Genomic DNA, 19,634 nt, shown 5'->3' on the forward strand with positions numbered 1-19,634 from the left:
AAAATATAAAGTATAATCCAAATATATCTTCATCGATGTTGAAATTGCAGGTCCAGGTTAAGAAGCTAAAAGAAAAGAATGTTTATTTAAAACAAGCACTAAGTGAAGTTCTTAGTGAAATGGATGATCCCATGAAGGAGGAAGCCTTGGTTGCTGAAAACAAATCTTTGCTTGAAAGGGTTTCAAAACTTACTGAAGAAAATCAATATCTCAAAAATGAGATTGAGATGAAAGATGTCTGTCTTGAAGCTTTGAAGAACGAGTCAATCTCTGTTGATCCAGAAACTGTAAAATGAGACGGTGCTCCTGATCCCCTGGTTCCGGAGTTAAAGCAGAAAATGGCAGAACTTGAAAAGGATTTAGAGAAATGTTTTCATGGAGAAGGAACTTTGAATGCTCTTCTTGATGAACAAAAATCTTCTCTTGATAAAGAAGGTTTAGGATGTGAATCAATCAAGAAACGTGCATTTCAAGGCGGTTACAAGCGAGCTCCTATGAAGTATAAGATGTCTTATGAGAAATGTCGAGATTGTGGTAAAGCTGGTCATCCTACATCTGAATCTAGATTATGTGGTATCAAGGGCCACTCCTCTAACTCATCTTATAAATCGTCTGCTAGATATAAATCTGATAATACATCTGTTAATATTGTTCAGATGTGGATTAAGAAATCAGATAGACATTTATATAAGATTTATGATACTAACCAACCAGGACCCAAGGTTAAATGGGTACCTAAGAGATAAAACAATTTTTGCAGGTTTGCTTGAAGGTCCATGTTTCGCGAAATAAATGGATCATCGACAGTGGTTGTTCACGTCACATAACAGGTGATAAATCCAAGTTTTTATCTCTAGTTGCCAAGGAAGGTGGCTTAGTTACTCTTGGAGATTCAAACACCGTCATAACTATTGGAAAAGACACCATTGGTAATGACAGGTTTGCTATTTCTAACGTTCGTTTAGTTGATGGTTTGAAATACAATCTTATTAGTGTAAGTCAACTTACTGATGCTGGTCATAAGGTTAAGTTTGATAAAGATATATGATATATTGGTACTAAGATTAACGAGTTTGCTTTAGTTGCCAAAAGAAAAGGAAATATTTTTGTGTTAGATTTTGATAAACAGCAGGAGGAAATCTGTCTTGCTACTGTTCAAGATCAGCAGAATCTTTGGCATCGACGTTTAGGTCATGTTCACATGGATCTTCTTCGGAAGATATCTTCTCATGATCTGGTACGAGGTCTACCCTAGCTGAAATTCAAGAAGGTTGAACCTTGCACAGCATGTCAGCTAGGAAAATAGGTAAAGACATCTTTCACTGCTAAGAATCGTGTGTCAATAACTGACCCTTTGCGGCTTCTTCACCTAGATCTTTTTGGTCCAGAAAGGTATGTAAGTCTTGGTGATAAGAATTATGCTTTTGTCATAGTTGATTATTCTCATTTTACTTGGGTACTATTCTTACGTACTAAAGATGAAGCTTTTGTTGAGTTTAAAGATCTTATCACTAACCTTGAGACTAAGTATTCCTTTAAGCTCAAAATAATTCGTAGCGATCATGGAGGTGAATTCGAGAAGGATTTCATAACCTTCTTCAAATCAAGAGGAATTACTCATGAATTCTCAGCTCCTCGTACTCCTCAACAGAACGGAAGTAGTATAACGCAAGAATAGGGTCTTACAGGAAACTGCCAGAACTCTACTACATGAGAGTAAGCTTCCAAGAAAATTTTAGGCTGAAGCGGTACACACTTCCAGTTATGTTTTAAATAGAGTACTTATTCGTCCTATTTTTCTTAAAACTCCATATGAATTGCTTAATAAAAAGACTCCTAACATTAGTTATTTTCGAGTATTTGGTTTCAAGTGTTTTATTTTAGATACTCAAAATAATCGAGGCAAGTTCGATGCAAAATCTACGGAAGGAATTTTCTTGGGATATTCTACAACAAGCAAGACTTATCGTGTTTATAATTCTGTCAAGAACAAAGTAGAAGAATCCATCAATATTCCTTTCAATGAATCTTCAAGGAATATATCTCCAGTTGATGAATACACTTCGGATCTTCAGTCTCATTCCCAAATGAGACAGCCTCATTCTGAAAAGAGTCAGTCTCATTCTGACAAATCGAACAATCAAGACTCTCCAGGTCCATCTCAGTCTTCTGATAATTCTTCAGGATCTAATCAATCTTGAGATGAATCTTCTGGATCTCCAAAGACTCCTGATAGTGTTTAAAATGTGAATTTTGTTACTCCTCTGGATAAATCTACATAAGCGGAAATAAGGCAGTCTCTTTTGAATGAGACAACTTCTATTCATTTCCAGGCAGACAATTCTAATGAGGAAGAGATGAGTAATATTCAACTTCCTAAGTCTTCTAGGACTGTGAAGAATCATCCACCAGATAATCTTCTTACTGATTTAGATCAAGGGATTTCTACTCGAAGCAGACTTCACAATCTGTGTGCATTCTGTGTTTTTGTTGCTGAGTTCGAACCAAAGAACACTCAAGAAGCAGTTGCAGATGAGCACTGGTCAGTTGCTATGCAGGAAGAACTTAATCAGTTTGAGCGTTATGATGTTTGGGAACTCGTCCCACCTCCTTAGGATGCCAAGATCATTGGTACTCGTTGGGTTTTCAAGAATACGAAGGATGAAGATGGTAATATCATTCGAAATAAAGCTCGTTTGGTTGCTCATGGATACAACCAACAGGAAGGAATCGATTACGACGAGACATATGCTCCAGTAGCTCGTTTAGAAGCTATTCGAATCTTAATGGCTTTTGCAGCTCACAAGAAGTTCAAGCTCTACCAGATGGACGTCAAAAGCGCTTTTCTAAATGGCTATCTCAAGGAAAAAGTTTACGTGAAGCAACCTCCAGGTTTTATTCATGAGAAGTACCCTAACTACGTTTACAAGCTCAAGAAATCTATCTATGGATTGAGACAGTCCCCTCGTTGTTGGTACGAGCGTCTCCGTCAGTTTCTTGTGAACAATGGTTTCATTCGTGGTACACTCGATCCAACTCTCTTTATTTTTCATAAACGTGATAACTTTCTTTTAGTTCAAGTTTATGTTGATGATATAGTATTTGGATCTTATAACAATCTTTGTGTAAGTGGTTTTCTGATTGCATGCATAAGGAATTCGATATGAGTTTGATGGGTGAATTGCAGTACTTCCTAGGTTTGCAAATTAATCAGTGTAATGTAGGAATATTTATTCACCAAGGCAAGTATATAAAGGATTTACTCAAAAGATTTGCATTGGATCATATCACACCTAAATCAACTCCGATGAGTAATTTAGTTAAGCTTACAAAGGATGAACAAGGTACACCTGTAGATGTCACTAAATTTCGAGGTATGATTAGCTCATTGTTATATTTAACTGCCTCACGACCTGATATTATGTATAGTGTATGCTTGTGTGCTCATTTTTAATCTCAACCTAAAGAATCTCATTTGAATGTCGTTAAACATATTTTTTAAATATTTGAAAGGTACGAGTGACTTGGGATTATTTTATCCAAGCTCCTCTTCCTTTGACTTAATCGGTTTTTCAGATGCTGACTATGCAGGGTCACAGGTTGATTGAAAAAGCACAAGTGGTGCTTGTGAATTTTTAGGAGATTGTTTAGTTGCATGGTGATAATCACGTATTTTTGCATAATTTTATACCTATTTATTGCTTGCTTTCATATTTTAAATAAATTAATTTGTTGCATTCTCATCATTTTTTTTAGATATTTGGAAAAATGAGGAATGTGAAGAAAAGAGTAGAAAAGGGCAAAAATGGAAGAAATATAATGTCACCAAGCAATTTGAAGAAAAAGCCAAAAGAAAGAGTTGGTGGAAATCAAGGGTCAAGATCAAAAAAACACACCTCTCACTTTGATGGCCAAGATTCGCCCAACTCTACTCTAAACCCTACTTTTTAGCTATAAATACCCTCTTTCCCCCTTGTATTCATCACCTTAGTTTTATCTTAGTTTATCCTAAATTTAGTAGTAGCCTCTCTTTTCAATTTCTAGATCTAGTTCTCATTTCCATTGTAGTAGCTCTCAAAAATTGTAAACACTCTCTTCAATTAATATTATTTAAGTCTTTTTAATACATCTTCTCCTCTACTTTCATGTCTTGTTATTATTAATGGAGATATGATATCTTTTAAAATCTCAAAAGTTACAAATTTAGAGATTTAAAAGGAGCCCTCTAAATTTACATCTATTATTTAATTTAATATTTTATATTTTCGGTGTTTCCTTACGTCTTTCGGCAAGAGCTTTACTCGGCATTACCTCAATTTATGCCCGAGTGTATATTATTCCAGCAACAGTACGTGTATTATGTTCAATCTTCATCTTTTACGTTATTCTTGTTTCTAATTTAATATTAGGCCATGTCATTGTGTTTGCTTTCTAAAGTTCTGGTACATATTCATTTCTAGCATACACCAAGATCCATCAATTTTACGGCCAATTTTCTTGCACATAATGTATGTTATGCGTAGTTTTAGTAGTAATTATTTCCATTAAACTTTTTATAGTCTATTCATCAATGCTTTTCTTAATTATTATAATTAATGTTTGATAATTTGCTTTGTCTCGTTTAGTTCATGTTCTATAAATTAATTAATGAATATTTTGTTTCTTACTGGTCCATGTCTTTGATTCAATCCCCTCTTTAAATCTGGCCCATTTCCTTTCTAGCCTCTCCTATTACTATTCTTTAATTAGTTTAAGTCATTAACATGTTAGTAGCATTAATTAATGTTAATTACTTTTGTCATTAATATTGATTATCCTATCCTTAGTATTTAATTCGCCTTAAGTAAATTGTCTTTATGCATACGTTAATATTTAGTAGGTATTTTCCTGACTTGTTAAAGTCTGATCCATTAATATTTTCTGGCCCAACTCCTTCACATCATCTTTAGTGTTTTAAGTACTGGTTTGTATAATTAGGCCCATGTTCAGTTCCTTCCCTGGCCCAACTTGTTCTTTTTATATTAGTCTAATTTAAATACATGTAGCCCATTTATAATCCATTTCCATCTTGTGTCCCCTTTCTTTTATTTCATTAGTTAATTTAAGTAAAAGAAATCCCTTCTCTCAAAATTAATTGTTCTATTTCGCCTAAGTTAAAAAATTAAGATTGCGAAAAATTTATAGTTCTTGCGGAACGAATCTCAAAATATTAAAACAAAAATTGTGCGCTTGCAATATAAAATGTATATTTTTAGCACATCAAGTTTTTTGCGCCGCTGCCAGAGACTATAATTATTTTTTGCGCCTTAATTTTTAATTTTTCGAATTAGTTGTACTTGCTCTCTTTGTTTAATTTTTTTTAGAAAATTGAAGATTTGGAAAGCTCGTTGGAACTCTAAAATCGCCGAGGCTCGAAGGAATTTTTGGAAGCTTGCTTGGGTAACCTGTATCTCTCTCTTTTCATATTTTTCACTAGTTAAAAAATCACAAAAAAATGAAAATTAAAAAAAAATAAAAAAATTAGTTAGTTAAATACATAATTATTGCATCATGTATTTGTTCACCTAGGAGCACATCATCTTAGATTCTATTTTCTTGTTTTTAATTTTTCGTACCTTATAAATTGTGGTGATTGGTGGAGGACCCAAGATACGTTAAATTTCTTCTTTTCTTTAGTTAGGACACGTAGTTTAAAGCATCCATAATTGTTTATCGCTTTTATATCTCGTTGTGTGTTGCATCATTTAAATAAACTTTATGGGCCAAACCACATCACAAGATAAGGGGAGGGATTTCATCACTCTTTCCTTGGCCCGCAACCATTAAATCCATCATTTTGCATACCACAACCTTTTTAATAAAATTAAGTAGACATTAGCCCCTAGGACTTCGCGCTCAACTAGGAAGAAAACCTGAAACGATCAAATCTCTAAGTATTCATTCTTTGGTGTCTAGGCTAGCGAAAGCTTACCTGGCCATTTAGATTGGTGACTAGGCTGGTGTTTAGCCTCTTGGCAATGCTTGCACCTACCTAGCCAATCAGAAAGAATACTTTTAGTTTTGTGAATTTTAGTAATATCTTTTTGTTAGGAGCAATTCTAGAGTTTTTTAGGGAACCATAGATTTAGAATTTTTCTTTCGATTTTTCACCCTTTCTTTTGCGTGTTTTAAATTCTTGCACTTATTTGCTACTTGATTCCTATCATGTTTATACGTACTACGTGGATTAGAGATAATTCCTCTATGTTAGTGAGACCAATTGAGCGTACTTCCTCATCGGAATCCGAACCCGTAGAAATTCTTGAACCCGTAGTAAACATGGCAGTTTCTCTTAAGGATCGTTGTTACCCCGCTCGTTCGGCCCAACCTTCTTGTATTACTCTTCCACCGGTTAATGGTAATAATTTTGAAATTAAAGGTCATCATATTAGCATGTTACCTAAATTTACCGGGAGTGAAGGTGAGGATCCGTATCTTTTTATTCATGAATTCGAGGAGGTTTGTGCCTTACAAAAACTCCAGCAATTGACCGAGGATTCCATTAGGCTTAGACTAATCAATTTCACTCTTATAGAAAATGCTAAAAAATGGTTATATAGCCTACCGGTTAATTCTATTTCAATTTGGGAGGGATTCGTAGTCATTTTTCTAACAAAATATTTTCCAAATCATAAGACTACGAGACTTATAAATGAGATTAATCAATTTCATCAAAAGGAAAACGAGTCTTTTTGGAAATATTTTGATAGATTTAAAAATCTTTTGTCCCAATGTCCCCACCACGGAATAGAAAAGTGGAGACTTTGTAAGATTGTTTACGAGGCCTTAGATAGTTCTTCAACCGCGTTGTTAGAATCTATGTGTCAAGGAAAATTCATGGAAAAAGACGAGGATCAGGGTTAGGAATTTTTCGAGGAATTAGCGAAAAAGACCATATTGTGGGAGTCTACTAGGGTGCCGAATAGGGAGCCTAGTAAGCACAATAAAACACTCGGTTCATTAGCTAACAAAGGCTTGCATTTAGTTGGTAATTCTATACCAACCGAAGCGAAGTTAGCTACTCTCACTAGAAGATTAGAAGCTTTAGAAACCACTAATGCCCCTTCCCAAGCGTCTATGTGTGCGACCTATAACTCTCATAGTTATGAACCTCAAAACTTTCAAGAGTTTGAGCAAATGAAAGCTATGTTTCAACCTAGACCTAGGAATGACCCTTTTGCACCCACATACAATCCCGGGTGGAAGAACCACCCGAATTTCTCATGGACCCAAGGCCAAAACTACCAATCTTCTCAACCCATATTTCAAAAGCCTAATCCAAACTCTTACCCCACTTCTAGTCAAAATCCTTATCCAAACCCAATTTAAGCACCCTTGAATCCTCCCGGGTTTAATGATTCGGATAAGAGACTTAATACCTTAGAAAAGAGTATTGAGGCTTTGCTAAAATCTCAAACTAATTTGACTCAATCTCAACAAGCCTTTATGCAAACCATGACCCAAGATAGGCAATTATTGAATTCCAATGCCCAAGCCATATCTACGTTAGAGGTTCAAATGAGTCAATTAGCTAACACGATTTGTGAGCGCGAGAAGAATAAGTTTCCAAGTCAGCCCGAGGTGAATCCTAAATTTCCGCTTAATCAAGACCTCATGATGTGAACCCCGTCATCTCTCTACGGTCGGGAAATCAAGTGAGAAATCGAGTTTGTGTTGATGCTAACGAAGAAGAGAATTCGAGTCTGGAACTTAATCCCTCACCTTTGAGTCCGAGTCTAGATCACTCGAAGCAACCCTAAAATTTCGAGTCTAGCGAAACACCTCATTCGATTGTACCACATTCGAAACCTAGCCCCGATTCGTCGCACGAAAGAGTCTTTATACTGAAAGCTCTGTATCCTCAATGACTTATTTCGAACAAACAATCGGCTCAAGTAGACAAGATCTTAGAAGTTTTCAAGCAAGTTAAGGTCAACATTCCTCTTTTAGATGTTATTCAACAAATTCCTTTGTATGCTAAGTTTCTAAAAGAGTTGTGTACTCATAAACGAACCACTCATGTTCCGAACAAAGCCTTTTTGACATCTCAAGTTAGTTCAATTCTCTCGAATGAAATTCCCGTGAAATATAAGGACCCTGGTTGTCCTACTATTTCTTGTGGCATAGGCAACACTTTTGTTGACAAAGCTTTACTTGACTTAGGTGCTAGTGTGAATCTTCTTCCGTATTATGTCTACCAAGAATTAGGTCTAGGTGAACTTCAAAAGACTAATGTCACACTTCAATTAGCTGACCGTTCTATCAAAATTCCTAAGGGAATAATTGAAGACGTGTTGATTAAGGTTGGTGATTTTATTTTTCCCGTTGATTTTGTGGTCCTAGAAACTGAACCGGTCAAAAATCCTAAAAATCAAATTCGGATCATTCTAGGAAGAACTTTTCTAGCCACATCCAATGCCTTGATTAATTGTAGGAACGGTTTAATGAAACTAACATTTGGAAATATGATCATTGATCTCAATATTTTTCATGTCGGAAACCAACCCAATGACTATTTTGACCAACACATGGAAATTAATTTAATTGATAAAATGCTTGATCATGAAACCATGAGTGTCGATGATTCTCTTGACTTTTGCTTAAATCATTTTGGTCAAAATTGGGTTGATTCTGATTATACTAATGAGGTCAATAAGATGTTAGAGTCCACCATTCCTACAACTAACCAAGAGCTTGAACTGCTCCCTTTGTCCATTTATCAAGCTAGTGAACCAGTTGAGCCAAGTCCACCAGAATTAGAACTCAAACCTCTTCCTAACACTCTTAAGTACAAGTTTCTTGGTCCTAATAAATCTTTTCCCATCATAATTGCATCTATTTGACCCCATCTCAAGAAGAGGAACTTTTAAGTGTGCTTAAAGAGAATAAGGAAGCCATAGGTTGGAGTATTTCTGATATTAAAGGAATTAGTCTGGCAATTGTCCAACATAGGATTCACTTGGTTGATGATGCTAAACCAGTTAGGGAGCCACAAAGGAGGTTGAACCCAACTTTGATGGAAGTTGTTAGGAAGGAAATTCTTAAGTGCCTAGATAATGGGATCATCTTTCCCATTTCTGATAGCTCGTGGGTGAGTCCGATTCAAGTAGTACCTAAGAAATCGGGAATTACTTTAGTGACCAACGAGAATGACGAGCAAGTTCCCACTCGTGTTCAATCTGGTTGGAGAGTGTGTATAGATTATAGGAAACTCAATTCTGCCACTAGAAAAGATCACTTTCCTTTACCATTCATCGATCAAATATTAGAAAGGTTAGCAGGTCATTCCTATTATTATTTCCTAGATGGTTTTTCCAGCTATTTTCAAATCCCCATTGCTCCCGAAGATCAAGAAAAGACCATGTTCACATGTCCTTTCGGAACGTTCGCTTATCGTCGTCTAGCTTTTGGTTTGACCACGACCCCTGCTACATTTCAACGATGCATGATGAGCATTTTTTCCGATATGGTAGGTGAATTTCTAGAAATTTTCATAGATGACTTTTCCATCTTTGGTTCTTCTTTTCATCAGTGTCTAAACCACCTTGACCTAGTTTTGAAAAAGTGTAAAAAATGAACCTCGTTCTTAATTGGGAAAAATGTCATTTCATGGTTAAAGAAGGAATCGTCCTTGGTCATAAAATCTCGGAAAGGGGAATTGAAGTTGATAAAGCTAAAATTGATCTCATTGCTAGTCTCCCTCCACCAAAATCGGTCAAAGCAATTCGCTCATTTTTAGGACATGCAGGTTTTTACAGGCGTTTCATTAAGAATTTTAGTAAAAAGGCAAGACCCTTGACCAATCTTCTTTCCAAAGATGTCAAATTCGAGTTCAATAGTGATTATTTACAATATTTTGAACACCTTAAGAAAGAATTGACTTCATCCCCGATAATTAAATCTCCCGACTGGAATGAGCCTTTTGAGTTGATGTGTGATGCCTCCGACTATGCAGTTGGGGCAGTTTTAGGGCAACGAATCAATAAGATACCTCATATCATATACTACGCTAGAAAGACCTTAGATGATGCCCAACTTAATTACTCAACCACCGAAAAAGAGCTTCTAGTCGTAGTATTTGCCCTCGAGAAGTTTAGGTCTTATCTTATTGGTTCGAAAATCATTGTTTACACCGATCATGCCGCCCTTCGATATCTTTTCTCGAAAAAGGACTCAAAAGCTCGTTTGATTAGGTGGATCTTGTTGCTCCAATAATTTGACCTAGAAATTAGGGATAAGAAGGGGTATGAAAATATCGTTGCTGGTCATCTTTCTTGATTGGTAGTAGAGTCAACCGTTGACTTGCCTTTGAATGAATATTTTCCGGATGAACACCTTCTTTCCATCTCTACCCTCCCTTGGTTTTCCGACATTGTTAATTACCTTGTCACTGGCAACATACCGACTCATTGGTCCAAGCAAGATAAATCCAAATTCTTTTCACAAGTCAAATACTTCTTTTGGGATGACCCTTATCTCTTCAAGTATTGCCCAGATCAAATCATTAGAAGGTGTGTCCCAAATCGCGAGTTTAGAAGTGTCCTTTCCTTCTGTCATGATCAAGCCTGTGGAGGTCATTTTAGTGCCAAAAAGATGGCGGATAAGATACTCCAAAGTGGTTTCTATTGGCCTAGTTTGTTTAAGGATTCCGCGGAATTCTGTGCCGCTTGTAATAGGTGTCAACATTTAGGAAAGATCACAAGACGTAATATGATGCCAATGAATCCGATCCTAATTATCGAAATTTTCGATGTTTGGGGGATAGATTTTATGGACCCATTTCCTTGCTCATTTGGAAACCTCTACATTCTCTTAGCGGTCGATTATGTGTTTAAGTAGGTCGAATCCATTTCAACTAAGTCTAATGACAATAAGGTCGTTCTTAAATTCTTAAAAGAGAATATCTTTTCTCGATTTGGTACGCCTAGAGCTATCATTAGTGATCAAGGCAAACATTTCAAGAACCATCAATTTGAATCTCTCTTAAAAAAGTACTTGATCTCTCATAAATTGGCCACCCCTTATCATCCTCAAACTAGTGGTCAAGTTGAAGTCTCAAATAGGCAAATCAAACAGATTTTAGAAAAGACTGTCAACTCGAATAGGAAGGATTGGTCAACTAAATTGATGGATGCTTTATGGGCCTATAGGACCGCGTATAAGACTATCTTGAATATGTCCCCTTATCGGCTTGTGTTTGGTAAAGCTTGTCATTTGCCGGTTGAACTTGAACATCGAGCCTGGTGGGCTATTAGGGAGTTGAATTTTGATTTACCCACTGCTGGTGGTCATAGGAAGTTACAATTGTCTGAGTTAGAGGAAATGAGAAATGATGCTTATGAAAATGCTAAAATCTATAAAGAAAGAACCAAAGTTTGTCATGATAAATCAATTTTGAGAAAATCCTTTTTCTCCCGGTCAAAAGGTTCTTTTGTACAATTCTAGGTTTCATTTATTTCCCGGAAAATTGAGATCTAGATGGGAGGGACCTTATATTGTTAAAGTAGTTTTTCCTCATGGTGCTATAGAAATTAAAAATCCTAAAAATGGTGAAATATTCAAAGTTAATGGACAACGTCTCAAACCATTTTTAGAGTTGCCAGTCGATTTCGAGGAAGAGATCATCCACCTCATTGACCCATGATCAAGTAAGTCTCTTTCAGTAGGTAGTTTTAACTCTCTTCATCCCTTATCAGGTATATTTTCATCATTTTCCTTGCTTATTTCTCTCTTTTGCATACATTGAGGACAATGCATGATTTAGGTATGGGGGGAGGGTTTTAGTGTAATTCTTAAAAAAAATTTAAAAATTCAAAAAATTCAAAAAAATAGACATTTTTAGCTAAGTTGTCTTACTCTCTCTTGAACTTTAGTAGCAGTTGGTGTTAACATGTTTTTAAAAACTTATACATATAGTGCCTTTTAGATTATTTAAACGTAGTTGAGTAATGTGTCTTTTTAAATCTTGTGTCGACTGATTTTCACTTTAGATTCCAAGACGGCACTTTTTTGCATAAGACCTTTTTTGGAGAGATTGTTTAGGGATGTTATTCGATACTTGAGAGAGAACCCACATGTTGAAACAATGTCAAATCAGACCTTTGCGAAAAGAAAAAAAAAAAGAAAAAAGGTAAAAAAAAAAGCAAAAAGAAAAGAAAAGAAAAGATGAATAAACTACTTCAATACCCATTATTCTTATAAACAAAAATCTTTAGATAATGGGCACAAGTAGAATTGACTAGTCTTATTTTGTGGCCTTTGTTACTCGAGTTATTAAGTTCGTCGGGGGATTTCAAAACCTAGTGCCCTAAAACCATCTGGTTTGGGAGTCACTGACCTAAAGCTCGCTATATGGGTAACATAGAAAGCCTAAGAAAACAGACATCATAAAGTCAATTGAAATAAAAAGAAAAAGAAAAAGAATAATTTTGTGAAGTTTGGCTAGATACTTGTTTTGATAGAGAATGGGTCAGTTCAATATTAGTTGAAAAAGAGAAAATGTTCTTAGACAGTTAAATCCATCAAAGGCCTTAAATTCACTACACACCTTGGGATCTTTTGTAAAAATTCTAAGTCGACATAAGCAGATTTGAGTGCACCTACATCTTGGCTATTATTAGAAGAGTCTTTAAGGTATGTATTTTATTTATAAAATCTTCTTGTTAACACCAATGAACATTAGAGTAAAATTGAGGTAGATTCTTGTTATATTGTCTCAAAGATTTTATGGGTATATCTTCTGTAAACCCTTAGGAGACAATACTCCTCCTATGGAGATCGTCTATGGGTTTAACGGGTTGGTAAACCTAAAATTTTCCGTCACGCATACGAAAAGGAGCATAGGATTTTTCATAGTTAGCATTTTTATTTTTGATTTTACTCGAGGACGAACAAAAGATAGGTATGGGGGCATTTGATAATCACAGTATTTTTGCATAATTTCATACCTATTTATTGCTTGCTTTCATATTTTAAATAAATTAATTTGTTGCATTCTCATCATTTTTTTTAGATATTTGGAAAAATGAAGAATGTGAAGAAAAGAGGAGAAAAGGGCAAAAATGGAAGAAATATAATGTCACCAAGCAACTTGAAGAAAAAGCCAAAAGAAAGAGTTGGTGGAAATCAAGGGTCAAGATCAATAAAATACACCTCTCACTTGGATGGCCAAGATTCACCCAACTCTACCCTAAACTCTACTTTTTAGCTATAAATACCCCCCTCCCCCCTTGTATTCATCACCTTAGTTTTATCTTACTTTACCCTAAATTTAGTAGTAGCCTCTCTTTTCAATTTATAGATCTAGTTCTGATTTCCATTGTAGTAGCTCTCAAAAATTGTAGACACTCTCTTCAATTAATATCATTCAAGTCTTTTTAATACATCTTCTCCTCTACTTTCATGTCTTGTTATTATTAATGGGGTTATGATATCTTTTAAAATCTCACAAGTTACAAATTTGGAGATTTAAAAGGAGGCCTCTAAATTTACATCTATTATTTAATTTAATATTTTAGATTTTCGGTGTTTCCTTACGTCTTTCGGCAAGAGCTTTACTCGGCATTACCTCAATTTATGTCCGAGTGTATATTATTCCAGCAACAGTGCGTGTATTATGTTCAATCTTCATCTTTTAAGTTATTCTTGTTTCTAATTTAATATTAGTTCATGTCATTGTGTTTGCTTTCTAAAGTTCTATGTGCATTCTGTGCTTTCTAAAGGGATTTCTACTCGAAGCAGACTTCACAATCTCTGCATTCTGTGCTTTTGTTGCTGAGTTCGAACCAAAGAACGCTCAAGAAGCAGTTGCAGATGAGCACTGGTCAGTTGCTATGCAGGAAGAACTTAATCAGTTCGAGCGTTGTGATGTTTGGGAACTCGTCCCACCTCCTCAGGATGCCAAGATCATTGGTACTCGTTGGGTTTTCAAGAATAAGAAGGATGAAGATGGAAATATCATTCGAAATAAAGCTCGTTTGGTTGCTCAGGGATACAACCAACATGAAGGAATCGATTATGACGAGACATATGCTCCAGTAGCTCATTTAGAAGCTATTCGAATCTTAATGGCTTTTGCAGCTCACAAGAAGTTCAAGCTCTACTAGATGGACATCAAAAGTGCTTTTCTAAATGGCTATCTCAGGGAAGAAGTTTACGTGAAGCAGCCTCCAGGTTTTATTCATGAAAAGTACCCTAACTATGTTTACAAGCTCAAGAAATTTGTCTATGGATTGAGACAGTCCCCTCGTTGTTGGTACGAGCGTCTCAGTCAGTTTCTTGTGAACAATGGTTTCATTCGCGGTACACTCGATCCAATTCTCTTTATTTTTCATAAACATGATAACTTTCTTTTAGTTCAAGTTTATGTTGATGATATAGTATTTGGATCTTCTAACGAATCTTTGTGTAAGTGGTTTTCTGATTGCATGCATAAGAAATTCGATATGAGTTTGATGGGTAAATTGCAGTACTTCCTAGGTTTGCAAACTAATCAGTCTATTGTAGGAATATTTATTCACCAAGGCAAGTATATAAAGGATTTACTCAAAAGATTTGCATTGGATCATGTCACACCTAAATCAACTCCGATGAGTACTTCAGTTAAGCTTACAAAGGATGAACAAGGTACACCTGTAGATGTCACTAAATTTCGAGGTATGATTGGTTGATTATTATATTTAACTGCCTCACGACCTGATATTATGTATAGTGTATGCTTGTGTGCTCGTTTTCAATCTCAACCTAAAGAATATCATTTGAATGCCGTTAAACGTATTTTTAAATATTTGAAAGGTACGAGTGACTTGGGATTGTTTTATCCAAGCTCTTCTTCTTTTGATTTAATCGGTTTTTCAGATGCTGACTATGCAGGGTCACAAGTTGATAGAAAAAGCACAAGTGGTGCTTGTGAATTTTTAGGAGATTGTTTAGTTACATGGTGATAATCACGTATTTTTGCATAATTTCATACATATTTATTGCTTGCTTTCATATTTTAAATAAATTAATTTGTTGCATTCTCATCATTTTTTTAGATATTTGGAAAAATGAGAAATGTGAAGAAAAGAGGAGAAAAGGGCAAAAATGGAAGAAATATAATGTGACCAAGCAACTTGAAGAAAAAGCCAAAAGAAAGAGTTGGTGGAAATCAAGGGTCAAGATCAACAAAACACACCTCTCACTTGGATGACCAAGATTCACCCAACTCTACCCTAAACCCTACTTTTTAGCTATAAATAACCCCCCCTTCCCCCTTGTATTCATCACCTTAGTTTTATCTTAGTTTACCCTAAATTTAATAGTAGCCTCTCTTTTCAATTTCTAGATCTAGTTCTCATTTCCATTGTAGTAGCTCTTAAAAATTGTAAACACTCTCTTCAATTAATATCATTTAAGTCTTTTTAATACATCTTCTCATCTACTTTCATATCTTGTTATTATTAATGGGGTTATGATATCTTTTAAAATCTGACAAGTTAAAAATTTGGAGATTTAAAAGGAGCCCTCTAAATTTACATCTATTATTTAATTTAATATTTTAGATTTTCGGTGTTTCCTTACGTCTTTCGGCAAGAGCTTTACTCGGCATTACCTCAATTTATGCCCGAGTGTATATTATTCCAGCAACAGTGCGTGTATTATGTTCAATCTTCATCTTTTAAGTTATTCTTATTTCTAATTTAATATTAGGCCATGTCATTGTGTTTGCTTTCTAAAGTTCTGGCACATATTCATTTCTAGCTTACACCAAGATCCATCAATTTTGCGGCCCATTTTCTTGCACATAATGTATGTTATGCGTAGTTTTAGTAGTAATTATTTCCATTAAAATTTTTATAGTCTATTCATCAATGCTTGTCTTAATTAGTATAATTAATTTTTGATAATTTGCTTTATCTCGTTTAGTTCATGTTCTATAAATTAATTAATGAATGTTTTTTTTTCTTACTGGTCCATGTCTTTGATTCAATCCCCTCTTTAAATCTGGCCCATTTCCTTTCTAGCCTTTCCTATTACTATTCTTTAATTAGTTTAAGTCATTAACATGTTAGTAGCATTAATTAATGTTAATTACTTTTGTCATTAATATTGATTATCCTATCCTTAGTATTTAATTCGCCTTGAGTAAATTGTCTTTATGCATACGTTAATGTTTAGTAGGTATTTTCCTGACTTGTTAAAGTCTGATCCATTAATATTTTCTGGCCCAACTCCTTCACATCATCTTTAGTGTTTTAAGTACTGGTTTGTATAATTAGGCCCATGTTCAGTTCCTTCCCTGGCCCAACTTGTTCTTTTTATATTAGTCTAATTTAAATACATGTAGCCCATTTATAATCCATTTCCATCTTGTGTCCCCTTTCTTTTATTTCATTAGTTAATTTAAGTAAAAGAAATCCCTTCTCTCAAAATTAATTGTTCTATTTCGCCTAAGTTAAAAATTAAGGTTGCGGAAAATTTATAGTCCTTGCGGAACGAATCTCAAAATATTAAAACGAAAATTGTGCGCTTGCAATTTAAAATGTATATTTTTAGCACATCACATGGCATAGCAAAAAACAAACTTCAGTAGCTCTTTCTACAGCTGAAGGAGAGTACATTGCAGCTGGAAGTTGCTGTGCTCAAATTTTGTGGATGCAACAAACATTACAGGATTTTGGTATTTCGTATACAAATATTCCTATTTATTGTGATAATACCTCTGCAATTAATATCTCTAAAAATCCTGTCATGCATTCTCGTACTAAGAATATTGATGTTCGTCACCATTTTCTACGAGATAATGTTTCTAAAGGTAATATTGAGCTTATGTATATATCTACTGAGAAACAGCGTGCAGATATCTTCACTAAGCCCTTAGCTGAAGATAGATTTTGTATAATGCGTCGTGAACTAGCTATGTGTTCCATGTAATTTTACGTGATTAATTGTGCATGTTTTCATAATATTCATATATGTTTTGTTCTTATGATAATTAGCTAATTTAGTTCTGTGTTAATCGATATTTACTAATATGTGTTTATCCGTTTTTTAATTATTAGTATTATTATATTTTATTATTTTTAGCCCGTGTGTTGTTGCGTGTTTATTGCTTATAGATTTAGGATATCTTTTGATTTAACTTATCACCTCCTCGTATTTCGTGCATGTACTTTCTTTTCAGTACATCACTTCTTTCTTTCTTCTATTCGTTTCATCTTCCATCTCTAACTCTTCAGTTCCTACTTCTATTTAAACTCTCTTTCTTAATCTCTTCAGTTTTCTTCACTATTACCCTCACATTTTCTCCACAGATCTTCTTTTCTTTCTCTTTTAACCCTCAACCTCTCTCGTCCATGGCTCTTCGTTCGAGATCCACCGCTAACCGAACCCCAACCGCCGGTTCATCTGGCATCAAGCGTCGTCATGTTACTACCGTTGTTTCCGAAGCGTCAAGCGAAGCATCTCCTGATTCGATCGACAGACATACAAAAGAAAGAGGCTCCAAAATCTTAACAAACCTATTCTTAAAGAGCGGATTTGCGATATTGAGTTGTTAACTCGAGTTGGAGTGTATGATTTGTTCAAGTTCCAAGGTTGTGAATCGTTGTTGTCACCGGAAGAAGTTATCGATCCAGAGCTTGTCCGTGAGTTTTATGCAAATTTTCAATTGCTTCAGGAAGGCCTTGTGTTTTCCAATGTTCGAGGGACTCCTGTCGTTTTCAAGGCCGATGCTCTTGCCAGAATCGGATGTTTTTCAGACCAAGGGGTGTGTCCTTTCACAACGCACCAGGCGTTTGTTGATGTTCCCGTGCTTTAGTATGAGGAACAGCTTAAAGCAATTATTGGCGAGAACTTTGTTGATGTTTCCATCAAACCATCAGGTATCAGATTTAACTCCACTCTCTCTTTTGGTTTTTAAATTGTTTCACACAAATTTGTTGCCTTGTAAAAGTGGTCGAGATCGAATCACTTTTCAAGATTCGATTTTAATTTTATATGTTTGTCAAAAAGGTTCCTTGTGATGTGTCTCCCTGATTATCAAAAATATGCATCATTGCTTGACTCATGAGTCGATGCACTTGCCTTATCCTGCACTGTTGTCGAAAGTGTTTAGGTATTTTTGTGTCTCTATTGCTTCTGTTAAATCTGAGAAAATTAGTACGTTGTTTGATTTGTCTGTTTTAACAGCAAATAATTTGTTTGTTTCTGAGTCTAATGAGTTGCATTTTGATGAAACTCATAGGCCAGTTGGTGGACTTCCAAAATCCCCAAACTATGCGTCTAACCCCTTTGATCAGCCTACAAACACTTTGCTTAATTCCTTGTTGATTAAATTAAATGAAAATTCTTCCGCTTTAGCTAATCTTAATCAACACTTTGCGTCTGTTGAGACTTTGGGTTCGCTAACCTCACAGGTTAGTATGATGCATGCTTCGTTTGAGTTGTTTCATAAGTTTGTTTGTTCTTCCTTGGATTCAATCAATGCAAAGCTATATGTTTTGCATGCTTCTGATGTCAAGTTGTCAAAAACAATAGATTTTGAGTTTGGGACTCTGCAAGAAGGGTTGGTTTCCTCGGCTAAGGCCTGGGAAAAAGAGTTTGTAAAGTTGTTTTTCAAGCTAGGGTTCAGAGACGAAGTTCGTGTCACAACAGCTGTCCGCTATGCAGGACAAGAGCAAAATGTACTGGCATAAGAAACGTGACTGGATTGGCGATTGTACTTTGGAAGAAATCACAGCTCCTCTGCCACTTCCTGCCATCCCTCCACCTTCGGTCTTGGGCATGATGCGGGAAGAATACAAAGCGAAGATCTTTGACTAGCTTCGTGAACGGGACGGAAAAGCACCAGCTCAAGATGCTTTTGACAAGCTCTTCTCAGAATATGGCTCTGCTCATGTTTTTCCTTCAGCCAAGGATAAAGGCAAGGCTCCAGTTGATGTGGACGATTCAGATTAAGCCTTTTACGATGATGAAGGGGGAGAAATTTTCTGGATGTCTGGATGTTTTTAAGTCTTGTTTCTGTGTTTATGTTTTAAGACTTTGGTTTTACTATGTGGTTTCATTTATGGTTTTAAGACTATGATGCTATGATGCTTTTGTGTTTCAGACTAAGGTTGTTTGATGAATGATTTTGAATGCTTTTAAAGACAACTGGACACCCTGGTTGAATGGGTGGGTTGTTTATTGGGTTTCTAAGTTTTATATATAATTGAGATTGTCTCATTTGTGTGTCTCGTTCTCATTATATGCATACTGTCTCATTCATCTCTAACATATCTTACTGTCTCATTCACATTGTTGCATTCATATTATACTTGTTATATTCTGTTGTTGCTAATTTTCTACCTCCAGGAGCTTTAAGTATTTTTGATAGGGGGAGCAATTTGTCATCATCATAAAAGGGGGAGATTGGTAATTTCATGGTTTCTGATGATGTCTCAACAGAATGGATTAATGCAACAAGAATGATTCAACAAGACTTATCCGGATGTTTTGCAAGTCTACAGATAAGGATTAGGGTTTTTATGTAAATCTTGTTTACTTGGATAAATATCTTTTAAACTTATCTCAAACAAACCCTATCTTATAAACCAAGTTTGAATTATTCAAAT

The 19,634-nt window shown here is 35.4% G+C and overlaps 1 protein-coding gene and 1 non-coding gene across 2 annotated transcripts; one reads left to right on the top strand and one right to left on the bottom strand.

The window, feature by feature from the left end:
• Positions 1-6,318: 6,318 nt before the first annotated feature.
• LOC141714326 (uncharacterized) lies at positions 6,319-17,839 on the top strand. Its single transcript, XM_074517851.1, has 8 exons — positions 6,319-6,460; positions 7,939-8,876; positions 10,411-10,568; positions 11,181-11,412; positions 13,052-13,153; positions 13,557-13,643; positions 13,761-13,907; positions 17,699-17,839. The coding sequence occupies exons 1-8, from the start codon at positions 6,319-6,321 to the stop codon at positions 17,837-17,839; spliced, it is 1,947 nt and encodes a 648-aa protein (XP_074373952.1).
• LOC141716029 (small nucleolar RNA R71) lies at positions 6,682-6,788 on the bottom strand. The gene has a single exon (XR_012572763.1). It is a non-coding gene; the product is annotated as a small nucleolar RNA R71 (small nucleolar RNA).
• Positions 17,840-19,634: the final 1,795 nt, after the last annotated feature.

The sequence above is a fragment of the Apium graveolens genome, chromosome 3 (assembly GCF_009905375.1).
Source record: "Apium graveolens cultivar Ventura chromosome 3, ASM990537v1, whole genome shotgun sequence".
NCBI classification, from domain to species: domain Eukaryota; kingdom Viridiplantae; phylum Streptophyta; class Magnoliopsida; order Apiales; family Apiaceae; genus Apium; species Apium graveolens.